This window comes from Lonchura striata, chromosome 17 (assembly GCF_046129695.1).
Source record: "Lonchura striata isolate bLonStr1 chromosome 17, bLonStr1.mat, whole genome shotgun sequence".
Classification (NCBI taxonomy): Eukaryota; Metazoa; Chordata; class Aves; order Passeriformes; family Estrildidae; genus Lonchura; species Lonchura striata.
This window is the reverse complement of record NC_134619.1, coordinates 3,647,959-3,675,371: the sequence shown is the minus strand read 5'-3', so window position 1 is coordinate 3,675,371 and position 27,413 is coordinate 3,647,959. Positions and strand designations below refer to the sequence as shown.

Genomic DNA, 27,413 nt, shown 5'->3' with positions numbered 1-27,413 from the left:
GTCCCACTCGCTGGTAATTGATCTTCCCTTACCTCTGGCACAAGTGTCAGTGAGCAGGTAATCCTCAACAGAGCAAAGCTACCAACTTCCACCAGAAATAAACCATTCAGCTCTGCTGCCCCTGCTGAGAGCTCACATGGAGCTTCACAGATCAATACTCAGCCTCATGTTTATAAAGGCTTGTTAATGCCACAGTCACACAACTGCTTAGTAACAGCTGTATAGTAAGAAGCAAGTATATTATGACACAAGACGCCGAGAATTAAAACAAGCAAAATTTGGTGTGAATTAGTGCCACTGAAAGAGCACTTGGATCAGAAAATCAGAACTCCTGCATACAGAGTCTCAAGTAACCTGACTGCACTGCTGATTTATTTTGCATCTACCATACCACTGATTTTACTACTAAATTTTTGCTGAGACAAGATTGTGCCAAATCTCAAGGTGGCACGAGACGGGGGCTGAATGCCCCCTATAGCTGGAGTGCTCAGACCAGCTACAACAAAGCAACACTGCACTGGGCACCAAACAAACTCACCACAGGGAATCCAGCAGGGAACATCTTGCACAAGTCTTAGCATTGTTCTAAAAAAAGATTTCAGCGGTAAAAAGCTTGTTGGTCTAAGGCAACACCTGCTTTTTCTTACGAAAGGTCTCCTCCTGTTCCCAGTGCCACCCTCTGAGACACCAAAGCTGCTCCAACACCTCCTGGAACACGGCTGGAAGGGAACACAAAACTCTCCCCTGTAGATTAGCACGTTCCAACCCTAAAGCTCTGAGGTACAGTAACATTGGCTTGGTTACAGCAAAGGTCATTCAGATCAAGTTAAGGCTGCCCTCAATGTAAAAGAAAATGGTTTTTATCTGTGAAGTGAATGACCAAAGTGTTCACATTTCCTACACAGCTCATGGGAAACTTTTGAGATTATTGTTCTAGACAAAGAAGTCAAGGCACAGGCTCCCCTGTAAGTTTTAAAATTTGTTTTCTAATATTTTCAAATCCTCTGTTGTTACAAACAACAGTTATGTCTCCTGAAACTGTAAAATTACAGGAGGAAGAGTTTTCCACTGCACCTTACTTGTCCAATTGCCAGTGTTTTTGGCCAGTTTTATGTTCTGAAAAAGTTTTCTCTGTTTTAGTCCTTCGAAGTAACAGGAATGAAAAATCACTTCAACAAATTATAATCTTAAGAAAGGCAGTCTCTAAGTACAGCCAAATTAAACTTTAAACTCAGCAAAGCTAAATGAAAATTGTAGCTGTTAACATACTGCTCAGTGAAGTTCCAGTGTTCAGACACACAGATACCCTGACACACTTAGGCAAGCAAAGTTACTCTCTTAACAGCCCAGAAGTAACACAGAAATTGTTTATAACCAACTTGCCATGCAAGAAATGAACCACGCTGAATTTCAAAGCCAACATTGGAAAAAGGAAGCATAAGGCAAAAGTACAAAGAATGAACTTTTTGAGTAAAGAAATTCTCCAAAAGCAATGTGACACCAAAACCATCAATCTCAAAGGCTACACCACACTAGTAACAAACCCAAACTCAGATATTTTTGTACTAATTATCTTAGAGATCAACATGTATCAGACAATAGCTGCCTTTAAAGTATCAACACTGGTTTCTATAATTGTATTTCATATGATACAAGGTATTTTAATTTCTTTTCCAGTTATTAAAAGTTTTGCACTACCAGAAGTGAAGATGATATAAGAAAAGTATTTGTAAGTAAACACAAAATATTACCAGGCAACAACAAAAATACCCTCACCTCCTTCCAAGCACAGACACCATCAGCATCACATTAAACCCATTAGCAGAATTCTTCAAGCAGTGTCAGGGAATATTGTTTCAGGCAACAGCGTCTACCTGATGCTCTTGCTGGCCTGACTTTAGAAGACACTGTCAAATAAAAGACATCAAAAATACCATTTTTTCCCCCTAGACATTTAGGAGTCTATGTACAGAAAAGCTGGAGTCAATTTATTGAGAGAAACAAAAGTTTCTGTATTGCTACTTCTGAAATAATTTTGCTTCGGCTTAAGTGGGGGGAAAAAAATTCTTCCTTTGATACAGAGGAGCTGTAGAAATTAATCTCAAAACACAACACACAGCTCCTGTACCTAGATACTACACTACATTATGCCCACTCACTGAAAATGCACAGTAAGAACAATACTTTCAAGTCATATTCCAGTACAATTCTGGACTTCCAAGGAATCTCACTTTTAGTAACAGGGGGGTTTATTTAACCAGGAAGGTACCATTTAGAACCTAGAATGGTTCATGGATGTTTTGGACAAACAAATTCTGGATCCAAACTAGAGCCTTGCCTAATGCAACATAAATTAAGTGGAAAAATTCCAAACAGCTCTTATTAAACAGTCTGGAAGCCACAATGTGAAGAAACTTTCACTTTACTGTATTTAACATCTACATATATTTGAAATCAACCTGTAAGAAGAATGACCTTTTATTGAGCTTAAAATTGCAAATTAATTATACCTGAATAAGCACATTTATTTTCATTTCCCCTGATAAAAGGGAAGTTATATTGTTGTAATTTAAGTCAAACTGTGACAATGGCACAATTATCATGTCCTGGCCCTGACCTGACATTTCTAAATGATAACAAAATGTAAAAGACACAGTTCATGCTGACAGTATATAATGAATGAGAATGTCAGACCAAAAGTTATGTGAGAAATTACTTGCTGATACTTAGCTCATCAGTTAGAATATACAGCACCTTGCCATAATTGTCCAATTGCTTTCACAACATATGGTCCTTTAAATACAAATAATATTGTTTGAATGAGAAACTTATACACAGCTGAAGAGAACAATGTGACTTCACTTCAAAACTTGTTATGAATTTTGCTTCTTGGAGTTCCTGAAGTGGCAGGGAAGAGGGACCACAGAGAACCTCTTCTACTTTTCCCCTAATCCTCCCCAAGTGACATTTCTAACACATAATACTGGACTACACAGACCACTGGTCTAAACTAGTGTTGCACTGATTCTTAGAAATTCTCTTCCTAGAAATTTCAGCAGACCAGACGCCACTATGCTACAGAAAATGTATGCTTAGTACCACAGATTTGATTAAAATAATTTGGTGAATCATCAGTATCTACAACATTCTGAAATATATTATTTATGAGATACATAAAACAGACTATATGAAACATTTTTTTAGTTTCAGTAAGACAAGCTGCTTCTTAGCTGTGGGGTAAGGAGATACTTCCCAGCTACTGGGGGGAGAAAGGGGAGAATGGACCCTGTTGTAGCAATCACTGTCACACAGGAGGGACAAGGCTTTCCCTCCAAATGTTTAACACATAGGATTGAAAAACCTCTTTCTCTGTAGAAAGTTTCACAGAAAGATAAACCAGGTTTACTCCTACCATGTACAAGAGCATATTTTCAACACATGCAAACAATATGCAGAAATGCCCTACGAATTTACTACCTGGAAATCAGATAACCACACCAATGTACCTACAGCATAACTGTATTCACTGGCACCTCCTCCTGCACTTTTGTGCAGGAATTAAGAGAGACCTTCCAGGAGTTGAGACTTACAGAACACAACACAACCAATGGCACATGCTGTGTGTTCCAAACGTATTTATGAAATGTTTAACTTATGTATTTTAGTAGGTTATTACCAGTTGGTGTTGGCAGCAAAAGGCTACATTTCTCTAAAAATTTTAATGTAAACTTAGTCATAAACATTTTTATGAGTAAGATTTTTATAAAGCACTGCACTGACATGAGCTAGTCAATCCTTTCCTAAGGGGCAGATTAAGTATTAAAGTACATCCAAGGTGTGGCATTGTATCAGTTTACCTTTAGTGGCAGTTAAACTTACACAATTAGGGAAAATTCTACATCAGCTTCATCATTTGAAACCAGAGGCTTGTGATAATGCTGATTTCTACCAAGTGACTCCGAGAGAAGAAATCCCAGTGGACAATTTACAGCCTGAGCTGTGTAACTACAGATTCAGTCACTAGAGGGGAAAAAAAATTAACCATTTTCACACTACATGATAATTATGAAATTCACAAGGTACAAAGGCAGTGCAAGGGCTCTGTCTTGAGCATTGTGCCTCAATGTATTTCAAATATTTGTCTGACCTAGCTCTACATTTATCCTTTCTGCATTAGCAATCAATTAAAGAAGAGAGGGGAGAGAAGAAGTATCTGGTTGATAATTTCATCGTAGGCAATCAACATTCATATCCAGCATTAATATTCAGGAAATGCCCCAAGTCTCAATCATTAATGATTAAGTATCACCACACCCTGGAATATTTTACTACATATCTGTATTGACATCATGAGATCCAAACTTCAAACATAATTGCTTGCCGTTTTAAGGATCTTCTTGGAATTCAGAGACACTCACTGAATTTATAGAAACTCCTGTGCCAAGGCAGCAAACAGCTGAATTAAAAAAGCTGTAGTCTCAACTTCTAATATACTTCAGCAGCCTGAAGAAACTTTGGGACATTTTAAATATAAACAATAATTTTCTGGAAGACAGAATTTAGAAAACCTAAACTTTCGACTAAGACTGACTTCTTCCATTTAACAAGAAATAACGTTTTACATGTTATAATTTCACCTCACAGTATCATCCATACCTGCCAGCTGCACTCCTATGCTTACACAGCCCAGCTCTTGGGAACATTCAGCACATGGAAATAGCTCTGGGAATCAGAACCACCCAATAGGGCACAGGAGTTGTGTATTCCAATGAACCAGACATAACCATGTTTAAATGTTAATCACTCTTTGCAGTATTATTACTTTTAAAGACACTGATGAAAAATATGAATTAAGTCATGATTTTACTCTCATTTTGCAAAAAGGACATTTGTTTTTGTGACAAAGATGTCCTCCCCAAAGTAATTGGGTGTCCTATTTTGTTGAAAGATGGATAAAGAAAAAAACAACAAGCAAACTGTATTATCAAATTAGATGACACATTTGCTTGAAAACCTAAAGTTTAAAGCACTGAGGCTATACTTAGTATCACTGCATATACAGCTACTTACAAAGGGTTAATGTACAATATGCAGCAGTTAATTGTCATAGATAACTATAGTTAGAGTTCAATAAATTGGTAGAAGGATTATAGTGCAGTTTTATTACTACCTCCAACACTTTTACTGATGTGCTTATTACATCTTTTATAGCGTGCTGCTCTTGAGCAACCAGTTTATAATATTTACCCTTTTAAAACTAGATATACAGAGAATACACATATATATAAAAGGGCAACTAAGTTTACATGGCAATACTGATGCAGCACTAACACATCACACACACACACACACATATATATATACACATACACTAATTACCCACATCTTGCATGGACAAACCTATTTACAAGCCTAGAGGCAAGAGGCAGCTACCAAAATCCATGTATTTTAGGCATTACAAAAAAAGCATGAATTAGGACTGGTCTTCTCTTAGAAGATGAGGATAAAAATACCACCACTACAAACAGTTTTTGTATATGCATCACATGCACAGACACACACTATTTTTCTATCTCTAAATTACCTCTATTAGCTACAGAATGTCCAAAGAAATCTCAGTCCAACACAAATAACCTTTAAAAGCTGAATGTGGTAAAAATACTATGTAACACTGGGATGTTTTTTCATTTGTGTTTCAACCATTTCACTTGTGTTTTAACCACTTGCAAGTATAGTTCTTTTGTACAGCTTCATTAATTCAATTTATCCTTAAACCTAGAATGATTTAGTATTGTTTCTAGTCCTTATTAAAAGCAACAACTTAAATTCACTGCAAACTGCAACTGGAGAATTCATCGCTCCTCACACAGAGCAAAACCCAGCACCTCTCAGGCAGGTACTCCTTTGGGTCTGTGATTCAGATGAGCACACACACTGATTCAAGATGTGCATGTTCTGTTAGGAGCAGCTCCAAGCACCACTCTACCCATAAAACACCTTCCTCTGTGGAAGCAGGAGGGCAGGAAGCCACCATGCAAGGGTAAGCTCTGGATTTGCACACTGAGCCTCATTTTTTGTGTGTTTATCTGCATCACACAGCAAACGTCTCCTAAATAACCCTGCCTCGTTCTGCTCATTTTATCCTGAATAGTGTCAAAACGCCCATGTAGAGATGCAGTGTGTAAGCACAGGCTGAGCACAAAGCATGCAAAAACATGTGGAGAAAGCCTCACTGGAGCATGTCCAACACGTGGATGCGTGTGCACAGACACAGAGGGTGTAACTCACAACACATCCTACTTCGTGTATAAACTGACACATCCCCGTTTCTGACACATTTGCAGCACATCCCTTCTCAGAAATGGAATAAGCATCTTCCTAAGACCACCATCTTCAAGGAAAAAAAAAAAAAAAAAAAGAGGGAGAAGGAAAGGATTGAACTGTGACTCACAGTCCTCTAGACCAGAACTTGTAGGACAGCCCAGTTCTCTGGTGTCTCTTCACAACACACAACTTGGGAATTCCAGGCAGAATGTGACAGGGAAAGTGAGTGTTCACAGTGTCAGAATCTGCTGTAAAAAACCCCACATTTGAATTAAAACTGCTTTTTAGGAGTTAGGTAAAGGATTTAAAATTACCTTTTTATATAGATAGTCATTGGCAATGGTGTCCAAAATTTAAAAGAACACAAATTACGGCAATCTTAACTCAGATCCTTTCTAACTTAAGTGTATCCTAAATAATGTTGCTTTGGTCAATCTACATGAAACACAAAGTTTTCCTTTTGAATAACCTAAAACCAGAATCATTTTTCTAAATCAGCTTTCACTTCAGTTACGATCTCCTTTGAGATGATAGTTTGTTTGCTTCTCAGATCACATTTTGTACAGGAGACAGAATATAAAAGTAAGTTCTATTTATTGCTTTATAAGCATTACAGCATTATCAAGCAATAAAGGACCTACACACAATCTTTCATACTTCTAGTCTGGAAGGCCTTGCAGGTGATAAATATTTTAACAAAACCCAAAACACTGCAGGTGCATCTTCATGAAATAAATAGAGAGTGCTGGCTATTTATCAGCAAACACACAAAGAAAAATCTTCCCAAACCCTCCAGATAATCTGCAGTCCAACTAGAAACATGGGAAGTCAGTACAGGTCAGACAAAGAAATACACCTACTAAACTCCTTCACTCTTGGGATTAAATCCTGCCCTCTGCCCTAGAAAGCGTAAGTGTAATTGTGCATCACTCACTGAAAGGAGAGAAATAGTCTTTATTTAATAACCTTATGATTGCTTGATTAGTGCTTGGAAAATAAAAAGCACTACCTAAGTGCTAAATACTATTAGCTTTTTCAGAACATCAGCTCTAAACTCGCCACTCCCCATTTCCTTCCCTAGTAACTCTCTTCATTCATGTCATCAGAAGGCATCTCATTTTCAGCAACAACTACTCACTTCTTTTTTTTTTTTTTACTGCTGCTGGATGTGCAGAGCTACTGTTGAGGTTGCTTGGCAACTAGTGAGACATATCAGAAGGAGAGATAAGGTCCAGAATGAATGGAATTGAAGGGAACTATATTTGGTTTCATAAGGAGATACTAACGTTCTCAAACTATGCTGATTTGAATTACCCACACTAAGGTGAAATTCTGCTGTTTCTTTCAAAGTAAAGAGATCCATAATCACAGAGTAGCTCCAAACCCAGCCAGCCACCTCTCAGCCACATACATGTCTCCATCTATAGAACAGACTTCAGAACCAGAGCTTTGACCTGGGCTAGCAGTTTGGAACAGCATGGAATAATCAGGAAACACGGATATTTCGTAAGTATTTTGGTGAATTTTAGCCCAGAGACGATAGTTGAATACTTCATTTTGCCTTTCATTGTATCACAAGCCACTGAGTTTCTCCATATGCTTTAATGCTGAGATGAAATTTCAAATAAAACAATTATTTCTGAAGGTCACCATTTGAAATGAGATAAGATTGAGCACCAAAGACTCCTGCAAGGGCAGAGAATTGCTTACAAAAAGTCTGCTCTGATGAGCCAAGGAGGTCAAGAAAGCCTTATGCAGGAGAAGATGGCAATAAGCCTAGCAGTCCCTAATGAAAGAGTTTTTTATCTCAATCTCTTCAAGTAACTTTATCTGCATCACTTGAGTAAGAATGAACCAATCTAGCCCAAAAGAGGATCTTCTGACATCATCTTAGACCCTGCCCAATCTTTGATGCTTCAGGAGGAAGTGAAAATGGTGACAACAAAACCAGCAGCAAAATTATCTTCAGGGAAAAAACCAAAACCAAAAGTCAACCCCCATGCTTCCCCACCTCTCTGATGCCCGTGGGCTGAGAGGTTTCAAGGCTTCAAACACCAATAATAGAATTGCAAATACATAATAAAGTTCAGGGTAGGAAAAGGAAGAATTTGCAGGACATCCACCAGACTCTGTGCTCCCCAAGGCCACAGTGAGCACCCTGAGCACACACACCTGCACCAGGAAAGCTGAATCTTCAGGTGGATTGAAATCTGGTTTAAAAATAAACCCCTACCTCCCTAAGATTGCTTAAATGAAGCTTCCTCTTTCCCAAGAAATTATTTCAAATAAAGTATCTCAGATGCTAAGGAAGTCAGTCTCACGCCTGCACTCGTTTTTAGGCATTTTGCTCCCACAGCACCACCTCTATCTAGATGGCCATGAAATCACATCTGGACACCCCCCTTCTGGACCTGGGACAACTCCTGTGGCTTCCTTTTAATTTTAAATCCTCCCCAATAATCCCACATCCTTCATGAAGTGAAGGCACCAGCATGGGATATACTATTTTAGTAACACACTCTTATCAGATTTGGAAATCCCCTTTATCACTTATGCTTCACTTTCCCGTTTTTTAGTCATCCAAGCCTGCATTTGTCTTTTTGCCACAAAAACATCCAAAAGCATACTAAGGTAATTTAACTAATTGACCTTTGAGTCCTTTTCCAGTTTCACAGATACAATCTAAACTCTGACTCCTGCGGGACTCTCTCAGGTTCAGCTGCATTAAAACAAATTCCTGAAGTACAACTTATCAGATCACCCCTCCCAGTAATAATTATAAATAAGTTATATAAATTGGTGTTTCCCATAATTTCTCACAGGATATCCTCTGGGATTTTTCTTCGTTGTTTATTGAAAATACCCATATTCTATTTCCATAACAATATCATGGAATCACAAAGAGATGATCCCAATATTTGCCATTCTAACAGATACCAAACTTCCTTTTCTGTTTGCAGCATTATCCAGAATGAAAACATATTTACTTTGGGTAAGGAATAATATATATAAATAGAATATTTCTACTTATTCTACCTATGTGTAACTTTACCTTCTGCATTCAGTTTAAGAAAAAAACCAAACTGTGTCCAAACGGTATTATTAAAAATTAAGTGGAAAAAAATATCCTGTTTTCTTATTGTCTGAAATTATTATCAGAATGGAACCTGTGAACTTCAGTTAAGAAAACAGAGGCTTAGGTTAAGGAAAAAATACATTAAAAAAAATTATTTAGCATGAATAAAACGGTGAGGAAAAAGTCAGACATTATGCTGCCTACATGATTTCAAAGTCTTTTTTCTAACTCCCTATGATTACACAGAATACAGAAATGCTTTATTAAACTCAATGTTTTTCAGTCATTTCTTGCCCCTTATTTTACAGTGTCAAAGAGATACTTAGGTAACAGAACGTTCCCAAGTTCTTTGGTGATAAACATAAGGTAAGTAAACATTTGATTGCATAAGATACAATTACATAAAGTGAAGACTGTCCAATTATGTGAAAGCAAAACACAGAGGCAGCACGGAGCATCCCAAGTTCCCAAGAGTTAGGGGAAATTAAGAGTGACACAGCTCCAGTTGAAAAAACTAAAAAGGCAAAACAGTTCCATTTCAGATTTTCAAGCGTCCTATGTGTCAGTTACAGAGCATATTTTTATCTACAATGTTCAGCATAAGCAGAATGTGTTCCTATGAGTAACTACTTTGAAACAACATTAATCACTTTGACATAGCAAAATTAAAAGGTTGCATATAATTTCTAGGCATCTATTTTAGTGTGCATCAAAACCCAGAATTGAAAATCCAGTAGATTCCCACAATATAGAAATTTAATAGCAAAAAAAAAAAAACCAACAAACCCATACAACCCCATTAAAACAAATCTTCCAGAAAGTTGTTTAACAAGCTTGCTGCAGAAGACATTGAGACAATGTACTAAGAAACTTCATTTTTTTACTGACACTGAGCTCTGCAACTGTTTTGTCAAATATTTGGAAGTATAGAAAGTGCTGCTCTGCCTGCCCATGGGCTTGGGGTTTGTGTGGTGGATTAGGACTGAGTGGTCCCAGCTTTCCAGAAAACACCAAGTGATTAACTGAGCCCTTCCTCTTTCCATTTTCTCTCTCATTTAAAGGAAAAATAATTTTCCTAGGCTTTGCATTGTGCTTATAGTTTTTTTTTCCATGAATAATGAAGTGCTGTGATTGTACTCTAATTTCAGAAGATCTTCGATAAAATCATTTCAGTAAATGGCTATGTCCTTAGTATTTCTATATTTTGCTTATTAAAAAGAAGTTGTTACAACTCTTAAGTTTTCATATTTAAATAGTCTTAGCCTGCTAAAAACAACACCAAAAAATACACAAAGCAATGCTAGCCACTATTGTGTAATTAAATTAAAATTCAAGAATCCAGCTAGTTGATTTTTTCCACAGTAATGTCAAATTTCCATAGTAATGCCAAATTAAACCAAATTTACCTAGCCTATTTTAATTTAAATTATCAGGGTTAAAACAGGCATTACACATAGTTCTCTGAACTTAATGTGCTACACGTCCCACTACAAATTTTTATCTATATTAAAAAAAAAAATTAAAAACCAAGCAAGATTGAAGCAAGGCATTCTTTGTTACTACAAAGGATGAAATTTACTTCACAAACACCAATTTCCTCACTGCATTTTCTAATTAATATGAACAGTTACATTACATACATAATTGTACTGACAAAACAGAATAAAAATGTTTTAACTTGAAGGAACCCGAAGTGTGAAGAACTCCAGACAAGAAGGGAGAGTTTAAATCCTGCTGATTAAGGAGGCAGCAGTGAAGGTGCCATTCAAGGCTAAATGCAGCATCTCCTGGGATTACCCCAAAGCCCAGAAGGAAACCCTGCACACCTCTGCCTGCTCCATTAGCTCACCCGCCACTCCTGGGAGGCTGCAAGGGTGCAGCTGGGAAAGATAATTATTTTCTAGTGCCTTAACTAAAAAGAGATGCCAACACAATGACTTATTCAATAACCCTGTGGAGAATACAGCCAGCAACAGGTAGCTCAGAGAGAAGGTCACCAGCTTTCTTGTACTTCTCTAACAGCAACACCTTGAAATAAAACATCTCACTGAGATATTCCACTACTATATTTTTCAAAAAATGGATGCTGCTGCCTCTCAGCTGTCAAAAACACCCCTCCATGCATTGCTGTTTCTGCACAGGCTCAGCTGTAAACAAGTAATTCTAATTAACTGCATGTTTACATTAGAGTACAGTTGTAGAAATAACTATTAAAAGATGATGCTGCTACATTTGCACTGCATCCTAAATGCTTGGGTTTACTATTAACTCAAGGTTCAACTGTTAAATGTAAGGCATGCTATTTTTAACATCAAGATTCAAGTTATACTAAAAAAAACCCTAATCAGTGGAAATTCCTTCATTTCAACTTGAGAGCTCTGAATGACCAAGATTAAGATGAGCAATTTCTGTATCTCAGCTCTTCATCAGAGATGGGACCTGGGCAACCCTAAAAACACAAACTCACGATATATCTAAAAATAAAGATAGAGATAACTCTGCCTGCTGGATTACACTTCAAAGCTTTAGCTCTGCTTGCCTTGATCTGAGTGAGACACTGGGGAAGGATGTTCACAAAACTGGAACAAGAGCAGCATTTTCACTTTTTAGAAAAATGCCTCGAAACCCCCCAGACCTGCTCCCCCAGCCCAAGAGAACAACACAGGAGCTCACAACCTAAGAAACAGAAACAGGAACAAGAAATCCCACTCATATCTAGATTGCTAGAAGGAGCAGGGAAAGGCACAGCTTTTATTAATAATAAATTTTATCTTATGGGACAAAACCACAAGGTTTTAACACAATGCAATTAAAAAAAAATTACCCAGCTGGAATGACTGGCAAGAGATAAAATGTAGCTAAAGCATGAAGTAGGGGGAATCTTCAGGGTTTGCAATAATGTGTACAAATAGTTTTAATATCAAAAAGGTAACTGCAATAAGTTTAAGAGGATAAAGAGCACTCTATATATATTAATTTATATATAAACTAATTCAAGCATCCATCTGGAAAAATTAGTAAAAACTTTTTTGTTTTTTTAAATCGAGTACTGCCCAATCTGTCCATTTAAATTATATAGGAAGTAAGAAATTCCATGAGATACTACAGAAGAAAAGTTCTTCATGTAGTGCTGATTCTGTAGCACTAGCTAGAGAAAAGGTAATCACTGCACCATGTAATTAAGAAAAGCTGGTGAAAACCTGAAAAACCCAGGGGAATTTTTCAGAAAGGCCATGGGAGTGTGTACTATAGACATACATTTAATATTCTCCATAGAGAGCTACATTTTTTAACTTACCTGAAGTTTTTTGCAGTATTTAATATAATTTGTGATTTATTAAATAACAAGTTAAATAGAACACAATACATTGGTTTATACTACTAGATGTTTGCTTAAGATAAGAAAATAGAGAAAAATATACCACTTCCACTTTAACTCATGAACATGGAAACTAAAAATATTTAAAAAAAAAAATCTGGAGTGAACGGAGGAAGAGTAAGAGTTTTTTTAGCTGTTTTTTCTAAGTCTCATTCTATCTCAGATTCTGCTGTGCAACCAAACTTGACAAAGTGTTGTTGCTGCAAAATTAATGTCCAGAAATTAAAATCAGAAGCTGAGTAGGAGATCAAAATTAGCACTCCAATGAGGAAATGCAGAAGAGTTCATGTGTATCTACACCAGCCACAACACATTCTGACTTTGTCCAGGTAGCAGAAAAAACAGAAAAAGGAAGGTAAAAGGTGGACTGATGAAGGAATATTTAGGGATCAGTGTTGCATTAGGGAGAAAAACAAGGAGTGGAGGAAACAGGAGACACTCAGAAAGCCACAGGTCCTAAAGAGGAGCTGCAGATGCTGCAGGAGAGAAAGGATTTGGGAGACAGAACAAGTTCCAGAACTCAGACTTCACTCACTCAGCTACCCACCGGATGGTTTATTTTCTGTTTGGGAAAATAAAAGGAAACTTGAACATTTGTTTGATTTTACCAAAACTAATGAGTAAAATCCCACATCCACCATCAAAAGTCAAAACCCTCGCAGACCCATTCACAATGTTTTCCACATAGTTAAGCCTTAAGCTCTCTTCTGTCTCTCTCTTTTGCTTCTCAGATTACATCACTCGTGCTTATTCCGCTATTCATAGTTATTGCTCTCCAAGCTCTCTACAACTATAAAGCTTTCTCCTGGGTTGATAGCTGCATACTTAAAAAGCTTTTGTGAAATTTAAACCTCAAAACAAATAGAACTACTGCCATATTTTTGGCCAGTCCCTTTACATGCCAAATCATGTCTGCAACATATGCGAACTTAGCTTCAGGGATGAGTTTACTACTGGGTTTTATTCTTGTTGGGTTTCTTTTTCAGAAAACTGAAATATTTAACAGAAAGCACAAATGTCAAGTTGCAAGCCAGGAAAATCAATTCAGAGGACTGAGAGCTCTCAACATGTAACAACATAAAATTGGTAAATACTGCTTTACCAGTAGAATTCAGCATTTCCCAACCAGTAAATGCAGAGAAGATACACATTCTGCTCTGAGCAAGACCATGTTTCCCATGAAAATAAAGAAATAATGCTCAATTCACCCTTTCCTTCTTTTACCTACCTCAAAACAAAGCACAATGTAAAAATGAAAGTCAATGCTTTCTTTGAACACTCTGCTGTCATCTCTCCACTGACGATTAACCTGAGCCTACCACGAGCATCCAAAAGCAGATAAAACTAACCAGCTTTTTAAACTTTTGGATTCCTTCATGCACTACATTTCCGTAATATTTCAGGAACCTAAGTAACATGATTTTTCACTCTGAAAAAAAATTCCCTTTACTTGCATGTGGAAATATTTTAATGGCTTGATTTCAGAAAGCTTCTAAGTAAAGTGAAGGAGTTATTCCAGTGACTATTAGAATTTTCAGTGCCACAGTATGTTGACAATCCTTGCCAAATGAGTATACCAGTATAGGTATTATAAATAAAAAAAATTTTCTGAAAACTCATTTTACAGCATTTAAAAATGACACTTGAGTAGCAGATCTAAATTGCAAAGCATTTGCACAAGTTCTTCATGAACAATGTCTCATATCTTCAGGCAAGATCCCATAAGAAACTTGAAAAAAAAAATCAACCCAAACTTGGAAGGTTTTTTCCTTTTTTGTTATATGTAAAAAAAGATTAATGCTGCTTCAGTGCATTCACTTGCACTCTGCCATAGAACAGAATTTTCACCCTTGTAGAAATAAAATTATTTTCAAAGGAAAGATAATTTCAAGCACATAAAAGTTATCTTAAACATTCTAACAATTAAGAAATTGTTTGGTTGCATAGGTGGTTTAACATCATCAGTTATTACCTCCCATTCCTTTCAAGTTGAAGAAAGTTATATTTAACTTGTATGAACATTTTACATAAACTTTTACGGACTATAAGCAGTAGTCAGTTCTGTTTCATAGTATTTATTAGCTGTTGGGATATCTTTGTCTCATGACAAAATTCATCTGCACAACTGTGTCAGTTCTCAGGACAAGACCTAAAACAGAGTGGAACACAAATTCTGCTCTCCTCTTTACCCACACCTCCAGTTCATGCTCTACAGCACAGATGTTGATCCAATACCATAACCAGTTGTTCAGATCGAATTGAACAGACATGCACACACAAGTTTTCCAGCACCTCACTGGTGTCTTGGAGCAGGAGCTGAGAAAAAACCCCAAAAGTTTGTGCCTCAGAGCTGCAGAAGCCTCTTGACAGATACTGTGATGCAAAGAACGAAAGTAAGGCGCCGAGGGGAATCACACGACCCAAGCCTCCCCCACTCCAATTTTCAATTTTACTCAAAAACACCAGGAAAAAAATTACTTTTGTTGCCAGTCAAGTAAAACATAATAAAGTCTCTTTGTTTCTTATCTGGAGTGACCATTCTGAAAACATGGGATTGGTACACAAATGTAAAGGAACTATAAAAACAAAGCAATCATATTTGTGTATGTAAGATTAGCCATTAGAAGGGAATTCATTATTTTGGAAGACGTAGTTATAAATATTATACTTTTCCTTCATAGCATTAACTATTAGCTATATTATCTTATTCCATAAGCTCATATGGCTAAAAAGACACAAGTGTGAAAAAAACCCCACCGTATCAGACAACTGAAAAGTAAAATTACTGAACCAGAAGTTGTTTCACTGACAAGAGAGACTGGGACTGACTAAAGTGAGTAGATAATATTACTTACTGCTTTATGTGACATAATGGTGGTAATGGATGTATTAAGAGAAGATTAGAAACCATCAATGACTACTTTTTCTTACTCACAAGCTCCTAAATCTTGATGAGAAAAGAGCAAACATTTGAAATCTTGAAGAGGGTGACTTAGCTTTCTTAGCTTTCTCACTGAGATGAAATGATTTTTAAAAGTACAAAACAAATGCAAATGTATTTGTCATTTAAGTCTTGAAAACAAAACTATTCAGCTCTGCTTATGCCATCAACACTAGAAGATTTAATAAATACACAGACTTCTATTCAGCATTTCAACATACTACTTCAAGAAAGTGTCAACATTTTACATCATTTGGGAACCTGAAGCTGAATAGCATTACCTGAAATTTCCTGTAACCTCAAGACTTCCTGAATCCTAAACACTATCCAAACTTAATAATCACAAAGGCATATTCCCCTAATTTGTCAATCCTTGTAGTGATTTCGTAAGTCACATTTCAACCATTTACTTCTATTAAAATACTTCTGCTTGTCCCAGTTTTTCCCATGACACTTCAAAATTGTCTCTTGCCCGTGCCAATTATTCTCTGCTTTCTAAAATTGTGCATGACAATGACCCTCTCCTTAGAGTCTGTCAGCCAAAGCCACAGTGATCACAGAGGGGAAAGATGACTTAAAGAAATCAGAAGTAAGTGAAAGGCCATGTGTTTTTAGAAGCAAAGAACCCCAGCCTCTAGACAGCACAAAAAGGAGTTGTTTTTCTCTTCAACCTGAGCTACACGTTTAATTCTTCCAACTATATTCCTTAACTCCTCATACCCTCCCTTTGCCATTTTTCATCCTTCCCAGCTCAGAAAGATTGCCATCTAAACTTCTGCACAGTCAAAAAGAGAAGGTTTTGGCTCCACCTTATCAGTGGATGCTCACAAAATACTGTGCTGTTTGCAGCAGCAGATACCTACTCCTCTGGAACTGCCTCATGAAAAGACAGTTGAAGTGTTGAAGAGGGAGGGAAGGAAAGGAAGGGAAGTCGCAGGCTTCCTGCTATTAAAAGCCAAATTTAAACCCTTTCTACATCAAAAGGGCCTCTGTTGTTGGCAATAATGCAAAGAGTAGAAAATTTGGTTGATACGGTTTCTTCATTATGCTTAGAAGGCAGCTCTTCCATGTTAAAGACAGGAACACTGGAAAAATACTGTGGGGAGGCCACACTCCCACTTTTTATGGAATTGCAGCAGAAAGATGTCAGATGACAGCACAGCCAACTGAAGCCATTCTGCAAGAGCTGAAAGTGGGCTAAACCCTTCCAAAAAAACTCCATGCAGAAAAACCTGTGCTGTAGAACATGCCTTGCTTCTCCAATACTCTACTCCCCAAAGCCACAGCACTCTTACATCCTACACACCACCTTCACTACAGCAACAGGAAAAAAAAAAATCTGTCTCTAATTCATCTACAAATTATAAAAGGAACATTGAAAAAAAGTCTTTACTGTAGTTAACTTGCCTACAACTTTAACTACCATCACATTAATCTTAGCTTTAGCTATTCAGCACATTAATTACCTGGAGCACTTGATTCCATACAGTTCCTCAAATAATTAATTAGCTAAAGGGATTGAGAATTGGAGTCCCAGAGGAAATTCTAGTTTCGTAGAACTACACAGATTTCACCTTGCAAAATGCAACAACAATTCACCTAAAGGCACACGACAACTTCACTATTTTAGAACCCTAAAACCAAAACAAATAAAATCCCCTCACATTCACTGAAGTAGCCAGCACTTTTAGCACTGGATATCCTGTTTAGTCACCAGAAAGAAAAGTAACACTAAATAAAAACTTTTGGTCCCCTCATTCACAGCATTTAATTTAATTTATCCTAACAGGTAATCTCTCTCTGCTTCAAATATCCATTGCCAAAGCACAACCAAACAAAGACAAACAATTAAGACAGGACTTGAAACTGGATTTCTTTCAAAGCACAAGAATAAACTGCAGTAACAGAAGTAATTAAAATCTAGTTATGTACAAATACACTAAAATTAAAAGAAAATTTATCATCTCAGCATATTACTATTTTCACTATTATCATCTGCAGCATATTACTATTTTCACCACCTCTCTCCTGCTATTCATCACATCAGCTGTGGTGTTTTATGCCAACATGTTGATGTTCCAGAGAACTGATCAAGACATGAAAAGAAGTAATGCTTTGCTCTTCCTACCCTTCCAAAAAAAACCTCCATGCTATTTCCCTCATTAGCTGAATCCCACATCATTCTTCCACAAGGTAAGCAGGGCAGAAGGGGAATTAATCAGGCAAAAAGGGTAATGGAAAGCAAGTCAACATAGAGAGCAGCTAGTTATTTGGAAGAAAATGCGAGTTATTTAAGGATAGATGTGTAACTTGCAAGAATTTCAAAACACTAAAAACCAGCTTTTTCCCTGCTGTAAAGTGTATGTTACCATCTACTGATTATTTTTGGCAGCAGAACCCTAAAAATGATGCGTTATAACTAACTTACTCCCTGCACACTTTAAATATACCACACTTCTGTATTGGATTTTTATGCACCTCAGTGTTCCAACACGTATTACCACCAAAGGACAGGCACAAGGGACAAAATGCCTTGGGTGGACAATCCCCAGCTCCTGAGCCCCGGGCAGCTCCCCTGCCATCCCTCGTGGCAGGGACATGCCCCGTGATTGGCAGCAGGGCTGTGCTGGCACGGGGCTGCCCCGTAATTCAAATCCCCTGCTATCAGAAGGCAGAAGCCAGCAGAGCCTCCTGAGGCCAAATTTGCCATGTTGCCCCGGATTCCAGCTGCAGGCTCAGCGCTGCCCACACCTACAATGCAAAGTGAGACGCTCGAGGAAGCCCCTGCTGCTGCAAATCCCTCACCAGTTCTGCACAGGGCTCCCAGCTCCACACAGATTTGGGTATGCAGCTTGCAGCTTTGAGGTTACCTACCCACATCACAGACCATCCTATTACAAAGCACTGTTACCATTTAAGAGCATCCACACGCTTAAAAACTTAGAAAAAACATGTTGCTTAAATGGATTGACACCTTCAAAGGTACCAGGGATCCACTTCCACTTTCATTTATGAACTTTTTACTCAGCACCCAATATTGAGACCTACTCAACCAAGTCAACTCATGCAAGTCTTTTAAGTCACACAAGTCTTTTAAGAGGTCTCTGCAGCAGCCCAAATGACAGAGACAGCTCAGCAGTAACAGGATGCAGCACTAGGCACTTATGAAAAAGTTATTTTGGAAATAGAAAATATTCCTTACAAAGAGGAGCTAAAAACATGTAGGACATAGCATATTTATTATGAATCAGTCTGAACTTTCATCCAAAAGACTGTGTACCTTATCCTGAACTATCATTTGCTGATTAGGAAGAAGTACTGTCCAGACTCCTTGGCTAAACTTTTAGCTCAGATATTCTTATTAAAGAATTAACTACTGGAAGACTAATGAAAGCTTAACCTTCCCAAAAAGGCAGGATTCACAAAATAGATGATACCACCAAAAGCTAAAGGCTAGCAGCACAAAACTGTTGTGTTTGAAAACAAGCAAGACAAAACCAATACTACAATCTAAAAAAAAATAAGCACAGAAAATAAACTTTGAAGTTTCAACACTTTGATTCAATTAGTATTAATTTAGCAGCTTTTGGTATACACACACACACAACTGCAAGCATAAATTAACATGTAGAAGAATCTCTTCCTACTCTATAGCGAAGTTAGTCGAAAAGTTAGCAAACAAAAATCTTTCTCAGACAAACAAGACATCCATTTTCCCTATCTTCACACCATTCCACTCTTCACAACCGCCAAATAACAGCCATTAGATGCAAAAATTAAAAGCTTTTAGAAAGACAATTTAACACAAACTTCTGGACAAGCAAGCACAATAAAATCCCCAAAATTCAGAGTATGATTTCATTCTGTGAGGACAGAGAAAATAAAGCCTTACTTGCTCCAAATAAAGAAAATTGTGCTCATTTTGTACACTGACACAAGGCATGTTTACAGCAGTATGAATCAATGTGCTATAGCTGAAGTAAATCAGTGTCAGCCATGTTGTGAAAGAAACTGCAATTAACAAACCCACAAAACTCAAAACTTAATCAAATCAGCTCTGCCTTCATATAAATAATTTTATACTGCTAGATCTTATTTATGATCGGTGTCTGACTTCTTCAGGTTAATCTAAAAATACACATCCAAATTATTGAGACAGTGAAACAGCAGCAAGAGGAAAATACACAAGATATAAACCAGGAGCACTGACTGCAGCACAAAGGAGGAAGGTACAATGTAAAATGAAAAAGCAAATGCACTTACTCAGCATTAAATCCATTCACGTGTAGGATCCTCATCTGCTTGACTATTGTGCTTTTACCGGATTCACCAGCACCTAGAAAATGAAAGTAAATCAATTTCAGAAGGAAGCATAAGTGATTAAGGCACACACTAGAATTTTTTTCTTAGGGGTAAAATTGAGAAAGTTGGGTTTCTCAGTGCAAGAGTGAAAAGTGAAAGAAATAATTGCCACTGGAAACTTCAGTTGTAGCTAAAAATAAATGCCCAGCTCAAGTCATGTGTCAGATCTGAATCTTGGATCATTTCACTGTCCATTTTTCCAGTGTCAATGTTAAAAGCAGACTGCAGTATTTGGAAAGAAAATGGACAACTTCAACATTTTACAGAGAAGGCAACACAGGGAACATCACAACCTGGTTGCTTTGGCACCACTATCTGACCGAGGGAAAGACTGACCAAAGAAATTGTGTTATATCCTTAAAGAACTCTAAGTTTGGCTGCAGTTCATCATCACCCAGTCAAACTCCGTAACTTAAATCGCAAGGAATAAAATATGTAGATACTCACATTTGAAAAAGGAAGGCATCCCTTTAAGCCTCCACCCACAAAGCTACAAAAAACCTCCTCTTATTTGTGTCTTGTAAGCAGCCTCCCACCCTCCCTACATGTTCCAAAATCAACCCTACGCACGAGGAGAGGCAGAGACCACCTTTTGTGGCTGCCTGCTCCAGAGAGCTCCCCCGCAGCTCTCCCCTGCTCCCCTCCCGTACCTGCAGCGCAAAAACCCCGCTCCACTTTACTCCAGTTTCCATAAGTAGATGGATGCTATTTCTGCTGTGCTGCTCGGATGCCAGTGCACAGGGCAGCCCATCTGCCTCTAGTACCCGCTTCTCCATGCACACTGAGCAACTCCAACAGCAGCATTTAATTGAGCTGCTCCACGCTGCCAGATCGGCAGCTTTCTATATAAAGCAAACATATTTTTGCAGGAGTAGCATCGTAACGTGGCAAAATTTAGAAAGATTCCCCTTAGCATCTCCTGGCTACTGGTTAATTCCCCTCCCCAGGCTGTGTCTCACCCACAAGAACCGTACGTCTGTGGCAGAACGGGCAGGGAGGTACAGTTTGTATTTATAGGATGTCAGGCCTCTGCTAGCACACACTGACAGCACAAGCCTCCATTTTGAGCCTCATGTTCAAAACTGTATTTTAGCAGCTACATTTCAAGGTTCATTTTCTCACAAACGCTTTCCGCCCTCTGCTTTCTCCCTTCCTTTCCTTCTTCCTCATGAATTCCTAAAAGTCCTGCTCTGCTTTCCATAAAACCTGGTTGCATGTATAGCCACTTTAATCCCAGTGCCTTACTCCTTTTCCCTCTCCTTGCTCACTGCTGTTCTGTAAGCATTTAGAGAGCAGTTTTTATCTACAACTCTTTATGCACACGCCACTTCTCCACTAAGCTGCTATTTTATACCACACACCCTCTGTCTGATCAGGCAGACTGCACCATGCAATAAACACAGGTGGCTAAACCAATCAAGAATTAGTATCTTGGGATAAAATAGACTGGATCATCCTGACAACTAAGAATTATTCACGACGGCCTTATCTGCTATAGTCATATGTCTACTTAAAAACTAATAACAACTAAATTTCAGCCATAACAATAAATCACATTTTATATTTATAAGGATTGGGAGCCAAAATCTTTACTTCACTTGGTCCAAGAAGGAGGCTGGACAGTTGTTGCATTTGCTATAAACACATTTGGTTTGGTATTGACACACCTGGGTTCTCTGGATCAGATACAACACCAGTGAACCAAAATGATGTATTACATCTATGTTTCTCCATAAGTCTAGCTCTATATTTGGCTGCTTGTTAAGGCCATATTCTCAACAACAATTACACACACACATTTAACTTCACCACCAAGGAGAGTTCCATTAATTTCAGCGAGACTGCTCGTGGCAGCGGGGCAAGCACGTGTACAGCGATGGGGCCTACGAGCAGCAGCATAAACCCACTAGAATATTCAGCAGCTCTTCTTTGTTGTTATTTGAATATGAGTTGAAAAGATTAAGAACACTTTCCAAGTGCCTGGCTTCTTATTTCATGCGTCTTATACAGGAAACATAACATAATAATAAGGAGGTGAGCTTTTAGATTTTTTTACCAGTGAGTCTGAGTTACAGACTATCCACAATTCATGGCAGAAACTGTAACAGCTGAACTATCACTATAAAACACACTCACAGATGACTTTACTGACATTGCTAAAAACACGCAAATTTTTATTTGCAAGTATCTAAACTATTTTTCAGCCACCAGAACTAAAGAAAACAGAAAGAAAACCCAGGCAAGCCCATCATGATTCTGTTTGCTGAAATTTTGCCTCTTACGAAAGCAACTCGTCTGATGACAAATAGTTTCTATGTATCTACGTAATGTTCAGCCTGAAATCTGGAAGTCCAAGACATTTCCCAAGAGCTGAAGTCCAAATTATCCTGTTAACAGATTTCTGCTGAAGCCCTGGCAGGCTCCTCATTGCTGCAGGTGCTGCTGTAGTCCCAGTCACTCTCCATTTATATGGAGTCTCTTTCTTCAAATGAGTATTTGAAAGGTTTTACTGGTGATAGTATGCTTCCAAATTCACTGCCTTCAAAAATCCTTTTTTTCTTTTTTTCTCCTTCTTCCATTAGGGTTTTTCCCCCGAAAACTGTGTCAGCTCGGCGAGGCCTAGCCTGTGCTCCACGCTACAGCCCTGCAGAACGTGCACAGGCAGTCCCTCGGCGTGACCAAAACAACCCACGGCTCCTAACTGCATCTGATCCTGAAACACTACTTCAAAATACTCTGAAATAACGAGCCTGACAAACATTTGCTTGTCCTCTCCTATATTGATATTTGGACCTTTCCCTTCCCTGAAAGCCACAGCCCACGTTTGTAAACGTCTTTTCCTGAAAAACACGAGCAGGTAGCCCAAAGGAGCCGCCGGAGCAGCACCCAGGGACGGCTGAGCCCGCGCTCCAACGCGCGGTACCTCAATTCCTGGTGCGACAGCGGCGGGTGCCGAGCCCGCCGGGGCCGGGGCCGGGGCCGGGGCCGTGCCCGCCGGCCTGCGCTGCTCCGCGGCCCCGGCGCGGCCGCGCTTCCCTCCGGGACCAACATCCTCCCTCCGTTTCCCCCAAACCATTCCCCGACTTCCTCCCTTCCTCTTCCTCCTCTCCCCGGCCTGGCCGCACGTCCCTCGGCACCCCGGCGCGGGGAGCGGTGTCCGGCCCTGCCGCGCTCGCCCGCGGCCGCTGTCACTGCCCTGCCCTGTTTATCTGCCCGGCTCCCCGCGGGCCCCCTCCCCGCTGCCGCCCCGCGGGCGCAGAGCGGCCCCGCGCCGCCGCTCCGTACCTGCCCCGGCCCCTCCCGCGGCGCCCCGGGCGCTGCCCGAGCCCTCCCCGCCGCTCCCCCGCACCGCGCCGGTCCCCGCGGCGGCCCCGGCCCCGCCGCCCCGGGCGCCGCTATAGCGGATCCCCGCGGCCCCGGGTGGGCCCTGCGGCTCCCCCACCCCGGCCCCACCTCTCTGCCCCGGCCTCGCCGTGCCCGGGCTGGGGCCGCTGCCCCGGCGGGGAGGGGACGGCCCGCGACCCCTTACCCAGCAGGAGGAGCCGGTGCGTGGCCCTATAGACCTGCTTGTCCTTCTGCAGCTGCTTCTCGATCTTCTTGTTGGCCTCCCGCTGCGCCTTCTCCTCGTTGCGCTGATCCTCCGTCTTGCTGTTCCCTAAACAGCCCATCTTGGGGAGGGGAAGGCAGGGACGCGGGGCGAGGGGACGGGAGGCGGCCGGGGCTGCCGGGGGGAGGGAGGGACGGAGGGAGGGAGGCACTCCCGGGCTCCCTTCTTCTTCCTCCTCCTCCTCCTCCTCCTCCCCCCCTACTCGCTGCTGTGGCGGCCGCTGCCCAGAGCCAGAGACATGGAGAGCGCCGAGCCCGAAGCCAGCCGAGGGGGGGCCGATAGCGATGACTTTGCTGCCGCTCCGCCGGGCCTCCTCCCCGGCAGCTGCAGCTGCCTCTCCTCCCCCGCCCCCCGCCGATCCCCTCGGCGCACCTTTCCCGGGGGGTGCGGAGCGATCCGCGGGGATCTCCGCGCCCCGGCCGGGCCGCCGGCTCCTCTAGAGGCAGCAGAAATGCCCCCCCCCGCGCCGCACGCACAGGAACAAATCCAGCTTCAGTGCCACCCCCAAAAAAATAATAATCCTCTTTAGATCCAAAGGCACGGGCTCCAGGCGCGGAAACCTCCCCAAATGCTCGGCGGGGAGGATCGGGAAACGTCTCTTCCTCGCCTCTCCCCCCGCGCCGCGGGGCTCACGCAGCCCCGGTGCCTTCCCTCGCCGGCCGCCGCAGCTCCTCGCCCTCCGGCCGCCGCGGGTCCTTCCTCCCGCACCGGGGCGGGGGGGTCCAAGACAAACCACCCCTTTTTTTTTTTTTTTTTTTTTTTTTTCCTCCCCTCTCCTTGCTGCTGCTCTTTTCACATGCGCTTTCCAGGCGGCTGAATCCTCTCGGCGAGAAGAAAATACAAAATAAAAATTAAAAAAAAAAAAAAAAAAGGCAAGCCCGTTTGCTCTGTGCCACGAGCAGAACCTGTCCTCTCACGGGCGGATTTTTCCCCGTCTTATTTTTCCTGCTCTCTCCCGCATTTTTTTTTTTTCTCCTTTTTTTTTTTTTTTTCCCCTTTTTTTTTCTCTCTCTCTTTTTTTTTTTTTTTTTTTTTTTTTCCCCTTCCCCTATTGAGCGGCTCCGCGGCGGCGGAGCGCGGGGTGGGGCGAGCGGGCCCACACTGCACGCTGGGAGCGAGCGGGGCCGCTCACATGATGCCCGCGTCACCCGCGCCGCCGCCGGCGCCCTCTTCGAACCGGCCCCGCCGCCGCCCGGGGCCCCGAGCCCCGGAGCCGCCCCGGAGCCGCCCCGCAGCCTCCGTCCCGCGGCACCGCCCGCCCCCCGCCCCGCGGCATGGAGGCGCCCGGAGCTGGGCTTGCTGTTCATAGGATTCGTGCCCCGCGACTCCTTGTGTTACGCTTGGAAATAATTAGTGTAGGAGTTGTGGTGCTGAATGGTTTGTGTCTGGTTTTTTTTGTTTTTTGGGGGGGTGGATGATCGCTAGCACCCCGCGATCCGTCCCTTGCCTGTCTCTGTCCATCCCTGCCCATCCCGGCCAGGATTGCGTGCGCAAGGTACCAGGGGATGGATGCTCTCTGCACCTCTGAATGCACACACACACTGGCTTCTACGCATGGTTTTACCCCCGTCTAACCCCATTTTCTAAAATATTTTTTGTAAACCTCTTTGCAAAAATTACACACCTTATCAGTTACACCTGGAAAACAAAGGTTGGCGCTTTGCTCTTTGTATAGCCCGGATCCCTAAAATACACAGGTAGTTTTTCTCTATGCACACACCCCACACGAGTTAGTGAAATGTCCTTTACTATACAAATATTACTTACCCTAATTTGCAAAATTTGATTATCTACCACACTGTTCCCACGAACACGCCTTCTTACATCATGCAGTTACTATATTTAGAAACACCCACAGTAAAACAATTATATGAATAGAGCAAACAACTAGTAGGTCACAGCTAATGTCATCAAATACATCTGTTGAGCTGCCCTTGCTGAAAGAAGGGGGGGACTTCAGGAGAAACAGGGAACATCACAATCACTATTTTAAATGCACGGGAGAGACTCTTAGTAGGGTCTCTAGGTGCTCTTTTAGGCTAAGAGCAGTTTTTAAAGGGTCTTCGAGAAACTTGGCTCAGCAATGCCCAGATTTATCTGAAGCAAATATGGTAGTAATTCCTTGTATCTTTTATAGGTTATTTATTTCTATAGTTTTCATGTAATACACAATATTAAAATATAATTTAACTGTGGAGTTTACAAGGCATAAAGGACTCAGAAAAGAAGAATTTGGACTGAAAATTAGAGAACCTCGTACTTTTTTTTTTATGGTTTCAGATATGAATAGACTGTAGAAGTGCCAGTACCTGCCACCTCACATGGGGGAAAATCTGCCCCAGCCTCCAGGCTTTTCTTCCCTCCGGGTCCCAGATGAGGGGAAGGGAGCCCATCTCAAGCTCCAAACATGAAGGAATACACAAATAAAGAGAAATTATTGCTGGAGATATACAAAAGGCTAAAATCTCAGTGAATGGTGTCTGTACAGGGAAATGGGATGGGTAAAGATGCCAAAGCATCCACGGACAAGGAGTCATGGCTGTGTAAATGCTGTTGTCCAGCAGTGCACACCCATCCCTTCCCAAACAGAAACCAGGACAGGCTCTGCGAGGTTGAACTCCCACAGGAATCATTGTCCTCCTGCTGTAGATACCTGGTGCCTCTGTCTTTAGGCTGAGCAGAGCATGAAGTAGCTAAAAAAGAAAAACACACTCAGCTAATTCACAAAGCTCCCAGTTACTTACAACAGAATTAAGAATTAGCTCCTTGTATTACAAGTGCTACTAAAGTGTGAAAGTGTCAAAAGCTACATGAAACAAAAAGAAAACTCCCACATTGTGCAACCTATCAGCAATTACAGATTGTTTTATTTTCCTGAAATATGACAGGACTCAGGACATCAGGCACCACCCACTCTTCACAAACCCCCTGAACTGCCAGGAGTTTTTTTCAGTGCTCTCCTGATTAGGAGCCCATCGTTTGAAGAGTGAGCATACCAACACATTAGCTGTTCTCACTCTTTTTTATTTCTTTAAATAACATAAGGCTGCTAATGTGTCTTCAGAATAAACAGTGTTTTGTGTTGGAACTAGTTCCATTAGCTTCCATCTTGTAAAAATCCATTAACTTGAGTTTCACGAGACTCCTGCCATCAGAAGGGTAAGTGCAGGCACAATCTGACCCCCTGACTCACCATAAAATTAAATCTCACTTCTGAAGAACCTGCAGCCTTAGGAACAAATAATGCAAAGATAAAATAACTACATGTATGGGCATAGTGCCTCTGTGATAAAAGTCTATTTGAAGCTTGAAAAGAGGGTGTTAAAGGACACTACTGCATGTTAAATGAAAATGTTTTCTAAAATGGTATAGTAACAAGAATGTGGAAAAGGCTGTAAAAGAGCATCAGAAGACTTTGGCCATTGACTCAATCCTGCATTATTTAAATTAATGGGAAATACAAGTTTAAACACAGAAGATTGAGAGCATTGCACACTTACAGATTAAATTCAGATTCACTGATATTCCTTCTATGCTTGAATATGACACTTTGAGTAGAATAGAGGCTGTTGTTTTTTATTTTTCAGTCTAAAGTAAATGCAAAGATTCTGATGCACCAGCACACATCTCAGGGCAAGGATTTCACAAAAAGAACAGGGGGTTTAACAGTGTGAAACAATATTCTGCTGTTTTCACTTCTCAAAACAGAAAAGATCTCACAAGG

At 40.6% G+C, this 27,413-nt stretch overlaps 1 protein-coding gene across 2 annotated transcripts in view; it reads right to left on the bottom strand.

Moving 5' to 3' along the window:
- Positions 1-27,413, bottom strand: part of GNAS (GNAS complex locus) — a 130,496-nt gene that overhangs the window by 58,847 nt on the left and 44,236 nt on the right. Inside the window, exons 1-2 of one of the 2 annotated variants that reach the window (XM_021553592.3) lie at positions 23,612-23,831; positions 19,984-20,056 (exon numbers count right to left, since the gene is read on the bottom strand). In XM_021553592.3, coding sequence (XP_021409267.1) covers positions 19,984-20,056; positions 23,612-23,750 — 212 coding nt within the window. In that variant the 5' untranslated portion in view covers positions 23,751-23,831. Of the gene's footprint in view, positions 1-19,983; positions 20,057-23,611; positions 23,832-27,413 lie in introns of those variants that run through there. The other variant, XM_021553591.3, reaches the window with a different exon arrangement.